The 11,301-nt window shown below is 45.4% G+C and overlaps 1 protein-coding gene across 1 annotated transcript in view; it reads left to right on the top strand.

The window, feature by feature from the left end:
• The window catches only part of COL14A1 (collagen type XIV alpha 1 chain), a 221,421-nt gene extending 217,080 nt beyond the window's left edge, over positions 1 to 4,341 (top strand). The window contains exons 45-46 of the mRNA XM_045287068.1: positions 2,858 to 3,013; positions 3,824 to 4,341. Coding sequence (XP_045143003.1) covers positions 2,858 to 3,013; positions 3,824 to 3,855 — 188 coding nt within the window. The 3' untranslated portion in view covers positions 3,856 to 4,341. The remainder of the gene's footprint in view (positions 1 to 2,857; positions 3,014 to 3,823) is intronic.
• Positions 4,342 to 11,301: the final 6,960 nt, after the last annotated feature.

The raw sequence follows: 11,301 nt of genomic DNA, 5'->3' as shown, positions 1-11,301 counted from the left end.
TTGAGTCAATTCTGACTCATAGTGATCCCACAGGACAGAGTGGAACTGCGGCTGCGGGTTTCAGAGACAAGCTATGAGTAGCAGCAAATGAATTCCAAATGCTTAGTGTGTTGATTCACTACTAATAAAGGTTTATTTCATAGTCAGGTGATATTTTATGTAGGTAAGACAGCTCTCCTTCATTTTGGGACCCGGGACCTCCATTGGGCAACAGATAGCCTCCAAGAGATTAATAAAGGAGACACGACAACTCTTACTTTCCTCGGCAGGACTGACATACATCCTGTTCACTTACATTGTACAGAGTGGAACTGCAAGGGAGAGTGGGAGATCCAGAGAACAGTGTGGATAGGTGGTGAACCCTAGTCATTTCTGCTATGGAGCCCTGGTGGCACCAGAGTTAAGCGCTTGCCTGCGATTGGAAATATTGATCCTTCAAACCTATGGTTCAACCCACTGGTGACTCCACAGGAGAAAGACTGTGATCTGCTTCCTCGATGCAGGGGATGTCAGATGAAATACGTGGGTGTCAGGTTAAGAACAAACAAAAAAGTTTGACATAGTAAGTCAATTCCTGTTCATAGGACAGAGGAGAACTGCCCCATAGAGTTTCCAGGCTTTATGGAAGCGTACTTCCTCTTCTTTAGTCTCTTGCAAAGCAGCCAGGTTTGAACCGCCAACTTGCTAGAAGCTACACACGTTTCCATAATGATTACAGCCTAGGAAATGCTGCCTGACAATTCACCTCTGTCACACAAGATCGCGGCGTGTTGGAATTTATGTGGTAGCACCTAAAACAATGAACCACAACGGAGAGTCTTCCTGAATGCGTTTTGTGTGTTGGTATGTCATTATGTACTTGTGGAATGGTCTCCAGATGGCCAAACATGTTATTAGAATTGTACATGTGAGAGCCTACTATAGCTTTACCATCACAGACTTCACCACTTTGAATTAAACGCTTTCCATATTTTTTCTTTACAACCTATTTAGGATTTGGGATTTTTTTTGTTTTTCTAGAAAACTATCCTTAATGTAACAGATCCATTTGGAATGTAAATAGTCGTATTTGCCTAATGTGTCAGAATGTTAGAGGGCCTAATGGAGCATCATGCTTCCCAGAGAGTGGGTGCTTGGCGGGTGTGGATGGAATGGAATTGAATGTACCTGACTGCCACGAAACTATTTAAATATAAGGGACGTTGGCTCAGATTTTTCCATCCTGTTCCAGTTGAAGGATTTTCTGGTTGAAGCATGCCTTGTAAACATGATTGGAGTCAGACCTGAAAACAAACAAACATGCAACCCAAAATGCCCAGCCTGGCAAGCTGGTCTTGTCCATTGCCCTCCCGTTGTTGCTCGGTCTCACGTCGTATTTGGCCCTTCACGTGACCGTAGCCCAGCTTCTCCTACAGAGGCTGCAGAGCGGTCTACTGAGCTCAAATGCAGACTTTGCATTGGTTTCCTCCAGGATAATTGCTTGCAGTTTCAAATGAACGTATTTTAAGTAGCTGGAATCCCCGGGCAACACTGATTCAGGTGACTGCTCTAACTAGCCCAGTGGTTCTCAACCTTCTTAATGCCATGACCCTTTAATACAGTTCCTCGTGTTATGGTGACCCCCCAACCATAAAATTATTTTCGTTGCTACTTCATAACTGTAATTTTGCAACTGTTATGATTCAGGCGACCCCTGTGAAAGGGTTGTTTGATCCCCAAAAAGGTCGCGACCCACAGGTCGAGAACTAGACTGTGAGGGCGAGGTCTGAGTGTGTTCATATCTATGTGCCTGTGCATGTGTGCGTGTGACTCATTGTTAGAATAGTTTTATTGACATACACTTCATATATCACAAAATTTCATCCATTGATCATATTAAGAAGGGTTGTGCAGCCATCACCACAATCAATTTGAGACCATTTTCTCCTCATACTCATGGTTGTTAGCTCCCCCCTTCCCCCCGTCCTCCCCTGCTGTGCCCCCAGGTAATTATTAATCCCGGTTAATGTCCCTGTAAATTTACCTATCCTGGATTTCATATACAGAAAACCATACAAAACATAAACAGGAAGCAAACCATAAGAGAAATACCCAACAACAATGACTAGAGAAAACATAGAAAAACCTCAATTTAAAAAAAGAAAGCAGAAGATATTAAACACTGATATAACCTCTAGCCTAGTTATATCTGTCGTAATTGATTTTACAGAGCTTTCTGGCTGATAGCGAGGCTATTCCCATCCCTGGACTGTGGTCAGAGGGGATTCACCAGAGGCTTATTCAGACGGGGACCCCACAGATAGATTTTGGGTTTCTTGTGTCATCCATAGCGTGCTGCAAACCGGGTGTTCACAGTTTAAGCTCTGATACCATTCCCTCCTTCAGATTTGCATTTTATTAGTCACAGTCCTCCGATCACACAGGTTAGTGTGTTTCTTGCCCCTCCATGTCCAAGAAGAAATAAAAAATAATATGTGTTGTCTCCCATTCCCGGGCTGATTACAAGCATTGACTTTGAGGAGAAGCTGAGGTGGCAGTAGGATCCTCAGCCCCGTGACTCCAAACAGGGACAGAAGCTCCATGAGGAGGCAGACACAGGGCATCCTAGTGGTCAGGGCACCTAAGCTTGCTCTTGTAAGAACGAGTTTACTTTTGGGGGGCGTCTTATTTTTATTTGACTTAATTGATAAACAAATACATGAGGACTATTGTGAAACCACTGGCAATATAATAAACTTCCCTGTTCATTCCAACTGTCCTCATTTTTCTATAGAACTAGTTTATTTCTTGTCAGGCTGAAAGCTCGCCTGTGATTAAGAACCAAACCAAAATGGTTTCATTTGTGGGTGCTTCTTAGGACCTTCAGGGGAGAGTCGACCTGGCAACCCTGGACGCCCTGGCTCCCCGGGACCAAGGGGTCCACCAGGACACCTGGGGGTGCCTGGACCACAAGGTCCTTCTGGCCAGCCTGGATACTGCGACCCCTCTTCTTGTTCTGCCTATGGCGTGGGAGGTGAGTACCAACTTCTTGGGGGCTTTGAGTGGTTTTGGGGGTTTATTTTTTACCATGGTGAATGCTATCATGGGAAAGGATGTGATGAAAGGCAGGCAGCTTGTGGGAGGGAAGCTGAACGTAAGCTGCTCATGCCCTCCATGACCCAGAGCATCTTCTACCAGGTGCGGATTACTGGAGAGGCGACCTTAAGAGGCATTATCCATAATAGCACATGGCTCTTCCTTGTTCCCAAAGGATGATCCACACGGGCTAGGCCTCCATTCTATAGTCACTGGGGGACACAAATGAGCATTCTGATGGGCCCCCGTTCGCTGAGATGATCGTGGCGTGGCTGTGCTTTCCTGTAATCACAGTGCTATTGTGGGGCAACCTCAAATCTAGAACTCCCCTCAGAATGAGCAGGGTCCCCTAGAGTCCTTTTGGTGACATTCTGCTGCCCCATGCATTGTGGGTGACCGGGAATAATCTTAAGAAGACACCGAAGTGACCGTATTGCCCTTGCCTCATCACTAGTGACTGGACTGAGTTGGAAAAGTAGACGAAGAGTCTGAAAAAAGCATACTTTTAATAAACATCTACATTCTGCCTGTTGTTACAAGGCTGGCATGCGGGGTGATGGGGCATTTCCTGTCATGACCACTCTTGCAGGCATCCAGAGAGGTTCAAAGAGTGCTGTGTGGCAAGGGACCTATCAGTGTCTGAATTTATATTCAGCCTCAGTTGACTGGTCAAAGTTTTGCTGATGTGTTTTTCTCTGTTCATCTTTTCCCTCCCTGTTCTCTCAACTCCCCTCTGTTCCTTGTGAAGATCTGATCCCTTACAATGATTACCAGCACTGAAGTGGAAATCTTCCACTCAGCTTTGGCTGTGGATACAGACCTATCCTGTTGACCGCCACCACCAAGCCCCTGCCCCTAAAAACGGCCACTTCTCTTCCCTGCCTCACCCGCTTCCCTGCCTGCCCAATTCCACCTCTCTTATCCTTTCTGCTTCCAACATGACGCAGTGATAATATCAAGTCTTCATCCAATTCAACAGAACTCACTGCTCCACATCAGCCTGAGTTAGATCCCAGCCATTTATCCCCAACTCCCCAGTAATCGAGTTACTTAAATTCACCTTCTCTTCTTCACCACCCCCACACAAAATTCCTGGCCACCTTGCTCCCTCATCACCCTTTCCCCTCACCTCTTAACCCCCCCATTCTTCCCCTCGCCCCCTCCCTGCTCACGCTCCCATGATAATGAACTTCTAAAATGCGATCTCTTTTCAAATCTTATTTTTCTTTCCAAATTTCCTTTGTAAATAAAAGATGTAATATTTAAGCAGTTGGCTGTGATTCTACTCTCTTAACAGTTTTAGTGATGTATCCGTCTCTTCTTCCTGTTACTAACCTTCTGGGAATGGTGGAAGTGGCATCGTGGTGGGGGACGGTAGACATTGGCTCTCTACCTAAGCAGGGTCTCTCTGTGGTCTAGGGACCAAATCCATGTCTGTCGGGACCCATTTAAGTGGAGAATATCCACTTAAGATCAACCTGGGTTCTATCAAGTCCCCTCCCCGACTCTTCCCTTCCAGCTTCCCATCCTGATCAGCCAGAATTCACTCCTGTCCAAGATGAAATGGAAGCCAGGGAACTGTGGGGCCCTGAGAGCTGATGGATGCAGCAGCAGTTTGAGGATCAACGACAAGATAGCTGAGGGAACCGTATTCCAGAAGAATGTTGTTGCCTGGTTTGTATACTACCACTGGGGGCCCGTTTCAGCAGCCCAGGTCTCCTCCTTAAAAAAAAAAATACCATTTTTACCATGTGAAAAAAAAAATCCCTTTGTCATACCACAACATTTGCTTCCCTTTGCAGTTTTTAATAAAATACCAGATGGTCTGAATTTTCAGAGAAGAGTAATTGGAAATAAAACCTTGAATCCTGGAATCTTTTATCTACTCAGTGTTCTCAAGACCCCACGTGGCAGCGAGCTAGGTAGTGAGAGTCGGGAAAAAGGGGCCCCGAGGGAAAAGGATTTCAAGATTTGACCATTCACTCCTGTCTCCTATGGAAATGACCTTGCCGATCAGAAAAGGACAGTATTGGAGAAACTACCTCTTGCTTAATTGATCTGTTCAACTCTGCTTGGTAATTGAAATGAATCACTAGAGTACAAGAAGAACTGTCAAAATTTGGTGATTTTTAAAAAAGTAGGTTTACTGTTGCAGCGTTTTCATAGCTCTTATGAGACAGCAATTTTCACCAGCTAATGTTGCAAAGCGATCACACTCTGGATGATGATTTATCTTGTGGTATGCTCCGGGGCTCCTCTTATCTGCATGGGTGACTGTGTACATGCAGATAAGTTATTGCTGCCCTTGTTCCCTTCTGTGTGTTTATGCAAATAAAAATTTAAAACAATGTCTTTGGTTCTTTTTTGCTATATCTCTAAATAATACGACCTTAAACTTTATCCTTTTCAGCTAAGTGGCTGTATGAAAAGCAACATTTGCCTTCACGTATGCAAGCATTCAAATATCCATTCAATTCTTCTTTTATTCATTCATTCTGAGTGGAGTAGAGAGCTCAATAGGAGTCGCTGTTGACCTATATATAAGTTGCCCCCCAATTGTATTCTTTTTAACTCCAAACCCAGTTGCCATTGAGTTGATCCTGACGCCTGGTGATCCCATGTTTGTCAGAGTATATTGTGTGTTCTTTTTTTTTTCTTCATCCCGCCCGCTCCGTCCAACCACCGCGGCCACACCTATTGTGTGTTCTATATCACGTTTTCAGCGGCTGAATTTTCAGACTTTTCTTCCAAGGTGCCTCAGGTTGACCTTGAACTTCCATCCTTTCAGTTAGCAGTGAAGCACATTTCCATGTACACTACCCACAGCCTCTATTTAGAGCCCATGAGGCAGCAAAGGGAGTGTCGATAGATGACCGGGCTTGAGAACAAGTGTTTGCTGGCCAAGGAGTTCATCTACCACTACCACTGAGAAAAGCCTGAGACGTTCTAGAAGACAGAGAAGAGGTGAGGCTGCGCTTACATAAAGGACTCTAATCCTTCATAGCAATTTGTCTTTGGCTCTCACAGGTAAACTCTTGCCATCTGGGAAGGTTTTAGGTTCTTTTATTTGCTTGTTGAAAAGAGGACCAGACACTTCGGTTCCCTTTCCTCTGCAACATCTCCCAAGTAATAGCTAGTTTTAAGACGTAGAGATGAGATCATTTATAAACAAGCTAGACTCTTCCCAGACCAAGAAACAGCTGGTGTTTGATCATAAAGTTCTTCGGTCCACTGGCCTCCAGAGGACTCTGTGACCTTCCCTTTCACATACATCTGGTTTAAAAACCCTCCACAGAAAGAATTCAGATAATAAAGTCTACTTGTGTGCCTTTGGCTATCTTTCCAAATAGTTTGGTGGTCCTTTGCAGGAGGTCAAAGAGGGCAGCCAGTGGATAGTCAACAGCGATTCCCTTGTGCTGAAGCATCTGGAGAATGCAGTCTGGTGAGGAGGCACACACGCACCAGGTCAATCAAAACCGCCCAGCCTGGGAATCAACTCTCCAAGTTCATTATGAACGAGGAAGCATGAACCACATGAGGTTCCGATCCTTTCCCACCAAAATGCGCTTGGCTCTGATGCTCTTGGTGTCTCAGTTATCTAGTGGTGCTGTAATCGAAACACCACACGTGAGGGACTGTAACAAGGTGAAGTGCATTTCCTCACAGTGCAGGCTAGACGTTCAGACCCAGGGTGGCAGCGCTAGGGGAAGGCTCTCTCTCTGTGTTGGAGGAAGGTCCTCATCTCGTCTGAGCTTCTGTTTCTGGGGGAATCTTCATGTAGTGACATCTCTCTTCCCCCATTTCTGCCTTCTAGCTTGCTCATTTAATCTCTTTTACATTTCAAAACCGATGGGCTCAATACACACCGTACACTCATCCTGCTTCATTAACCCAAGAAAGACGGATTAGAACCGCGTGCACAGAGGTTAGCATTTGCCAGGCATGATGTTGAGAGCAGAATCCCATCTCTAACACAGGTGCTCCATCTGCGTGTCAGCTCTGAACATTTCTTTCGTTTAGGGTGTGTCCTCCCTTGGACTCGATGGTCGTGGGTTTGGAGTTTGGTTGGTTTGCTGTGGTCGCTGGGTACCAGGATCTGTGTTAGCACTGAAGAGAAAGCTGTCCACAAGAGGAGGGTCGGTGGGCTCTGCCTCCTGCGGGTTTCCCCTCTAGTGCTGGGGGAAGTCTGGAGACGAGGGAGGGAGCCATATTCATTACGGATTGGGCTGTGTCTGAAAGGAACTGTCAAGATCCTGAGACAGAATGACAAAATTGGATGTAATGGAGGAAGCCTGTGCTGTGGAATCAATCAGTGACCAGAGGTGGCCCCAGGGGGTGGCATTTAAGCTGAGACTTAAAGAGAAGGTATGGGTAGAGAATTCCAAGCCAGGGCTTGTCCAGGACAAAGCCCCTTTGTCAGGGAGGAGTGGTCAGGTTCAGGGAATAAAGAGCGAGCCAGAGTGACTGTGGAGTGCAAGGAGAGGGAACAAGATAAGATCGGAGACAAAGCCAGCAGGGCGGCAGGCACCAGGTTGGTGATTTGGATTTTCTTTTATTTTCATGTTAGTGGGAGGCGATAACGGAGTTTTCGGCACAAGAACGAGGCTTTATGTCAGTCAGTGAAATTTTTCTTCCAGCCAGCCACCTGGGCATCTGTTTGGAAGCCATCCTTGAGCAGCTATTCTAGGCCAGCCGTACTCTGTTAGGTTGAACCCTGGTAAGTGCAGTGGTTACCTGCTTGCCTGTAACCACAACAAAGGGTCAACTGTACAAACCCACCAGCTCTTCCACCGACGAAAGATGTGTCAGCCTGTTTCCACTAAGATTCCAAATCCAACCCAAACGGACGGTCAGAGTGTCCATTCCAACTTTTAGTGACCCTATAGGACAGACCTGCCCCTGTAGGTATCTGAGGCCATCACTCTGTACTGTGGTGGAAAGCCTCATCTCTCTCCTACAGAGTGGCAGATGGTTTCAAACGACGGACCTTGTGATTAGAAGGCCTATGCATAACCACCACACCACCCGAGCTCTCGGTCCGGGAAGATGAGAGCCCTGAAAATCAGATGGGACGGTTATACTCTGTCCTATGGGGGTGTAGTGGTTACCAGTTAGGCTGTTAACCGCAAGGTCGGCAGTTTGAAGCCACCAGCCACTCAGCAGGAGAAAGGTGAGGCTTTTGCTCCTGTGAAGATGTACTGTCTCTGAAACCCACAGGGGCAGGTCTACTCTGTCCTATGGGGTGGCTGTGAGTTGGAATGGACGTGGTGACAGTGGGTTTGGATTTTGGGGTTTGGGAGTTCATCACAACCTCTGTTGTCTCAGGAGTTTACAGGAAGTCTGTTCTTACACAAAATAGCGCGGCAGCTATCCTCCCCGTCTTGGCTCAGGACACGCCCGGGTCAGCCTGGCGGACCCAGGATTGTCAAGGCGAGAGAAGCGGGGGAGTCTGGGGATCCTGCAGGCTTGCTTCATAAGCCCCCCTGGTGGCTGCCTCTCAACTCTCACTGGCCTAAACACATCCCCGGCTCATATCTACCTTCACAGATGCAATCTTCACATGGAAGGGGGTCAGGAATATTGGCGAGAGGAAAAGTGACTGTGTGTGTTTGAACACATTTCATCTTCAGAAAAACTTGAGAGCTAGTTCACTATAATCTAAATCTTACTAAATGAGGAAATTTCTATAATCCAAATCTTACCAAATGAGGAAACTGAAGCACAGAAAAAGAAAGTTGTTTGTGCCAGGTCACACAGCTAAAATTTAAACCCTAGTATCATGACTCAAAATATCTACTCTTCCCCTCTAGGCTACTCTTTCTCATATATCACTGATTTTCAATTTTCAATGGCAAAAACAGCTGGGGTGGGGGTTAAGGCTTAATAAAAAGGCCTATTCATTAATGCTGAGGTCTCCCCAAAGATTCTCTTTTGGCATCTGCATTGGGGACTAGTACCTGCATGTTTATCAAGCACCTCAGGTGAGCCTGGTGCTGGCCATTGGTGGACGAGGGCTTGAGGACCGCTGTCTTGAGACCATTCTGACTTCACAGTAGAAGAGAGGTTGGACGGAGCAATAGAGGAGAAGGAAACATTAGTTAAGCTGTGACAGTGGTCCGGTGACATGACGGAAGACTGACGTAAGCTAGTAGGGTTGCCTGAGCTTCCTCATCAACTGGGACTGGAAATGGGAAGAGGAAGGCATCTCAGATGATAACTGTTTCCATCCATCCATCCCCCTGGGGACTACAGATACAGAGGCAGGGGAGTGCCGCCAGGGCACAGTTTAGGCAATAATTGAGCGTGAGATATTAAACAGGAAAGTTGGTGGTGAGCAGAGAAGTCAGGTCTGGGGATGTAAATCTAGGAGTCATCAGCATGTAGGTTGTATTTAAAGATGCTGAAAGTGGATGCATGTACTTGGGGATGAGATCATCCTAGCTTCTGTCCTTCTTAAATTGTTGTCTTCTCCAGCTTTCCAACTGGGTTTTTTGATGTGCAATTTCTGATGAAATGTGTTTCTGTATCTCTCTCAATCTAATATTCCCATACCACAACTACAAGGAGCTGGATATAAAATCCCAATTGCCTGCATCCTCTTTGTTTCCTCTACCGATATTAGAACAATCTATATAGTTCATTTAGATCAACCATGACTACAATTGTTGCCACCAGCATTTTAAAGTATTTTCTTTCTTCTCACACTCTTTGGTATCAGCGCCCCTTTATCCCCTCCCCCCAAGAACCCTTGTTATTATGTTAAATATTATTATTATTGATATCCGTCCCTCCCTTCCTCCTGTATCTTACACCATCCAATGTGTCCGTTCACCCACCCTTCTGGTTTCCATTCTCCTCGAGTGGGGTGCATGCATCCTCTGTCATGTTTTTGCACCTTTGATATATTGTTTTCTTTCACTTAGAAAGCCCTTCTCTGCCACACCCTTGGTTAAATGACCTCCTTAACTTATACTCCATCTTTAAGACTTAGCTTAGGGTGATTTTCCTGTGTGATGCCTTCCCTGACTTGCACCATGACCCTCTTGGCAACCATGACCCCACAGACATCTTTGCCAGGTGATTCTTTGTTCCCCATGTTCCATATCCCCTGTGTGCTTGGCTGAAGGCGCCTCAGAGTGCTCAGTGGGTGCTTGGTACTTGACAGTTTGTAGAGTGTACGCTTGAAGAACTAGGAGGAAATTCTTCTTTTTTCATTTTTTCCCGGATTTTATTTTATTTTTTAATTCATCATTTTACTGGGAGCTCTTATAGATGTCATAACACTCCATAATTCAAACAGTTCAAGCATAATCATACAGTTGCTACTACAAGCCGTTTCAAAACATTTTCTTTCTTCTTGAACTCTTGGATGTTATCTCCCCTTTCCCCCCTTCCCCCACTCCCCCACTGTTCCCACCAAGAACCCTTGTTATTGTTATATATTATTAATACTCTGTGATTATAATATATATTTCTTTTCACCTAAAATTCTGTTATTTGCTCCCTTTGAGGTGTTATACAATCATCATTGCTATCAGCCCCGCCCCCTGGTCTTCCTGTATCTTCAGGGAATCCTTGCTCCCATTGCTGTTTCTGTAGGGTCATCCATCCTAACATTCCTGCATTGAATGATCTTACTTATAAGCCCAAACTTACATAGATCTAATAGTATTAATGAAGTGAAACATAAGCCTTAATAGTAAGGGGAGAAAATATTAAAGAACCAGAGGATAGTTATGCTTCTTAATAGATTCTGGTCAGTTTCATTTGAGCCAAATCACACACTCTGCTACTGAGTGGAGAATTCTCCCTAGATAGATGTCAGAGAATTTGGGAGACAGGATGAATGCCTAAGAACAAGGGATCAGTTTCTCTGGAAGCTTGCAAATGCATATCCAGGTATGGAGGCATTTGAATTTTTTCTTCCTTTAATTTATTCATTCTTCATCCATCTCTCCTCATATCCAAATATGCATCCATTCATCAAGCTTTTAATTAGCACCAACCCTGTGTTTAGCCATGTGTCAGGGTGAATGATGGAAAGAACGACTGGAACGTAGAGATGGTCCCTAACTTTCTCTCTAGTTGAATCCGGGAAGGTAATGGGGACCAGAATGGGGACAATTTTATATCCCATCTAGGAAGGTTCAGACTGCTACCTCATGCTGCATGAAGACAGGGGTATACTTAAGGAGAAGGGTGACCTGCTCAGACGTGGAACTTTGG

Source organism: Echinops telfairi, unplaced genomic scaffold (assembly GCF_000313985.2).
Source record: "Echinops telfairi isolate 266 unplaced genomic scaffold, ASM31398v2 ScPeMD7_1;HRSCAF=3_0, whole genome shotgun sequence".
NCBI classification, from domain to species: domain Eukaryota; kingdom Metazoa; phylum Chordata; class Mammalia; order Afrosoricida; family Tenrecidae; genus Echinops; species Echinops telfairi.
The sequence above is the reverse complement of the archived record's forward strand: the minus strand, read 5'-3'. Positions and strand labels throughout refer to the sequence as shown.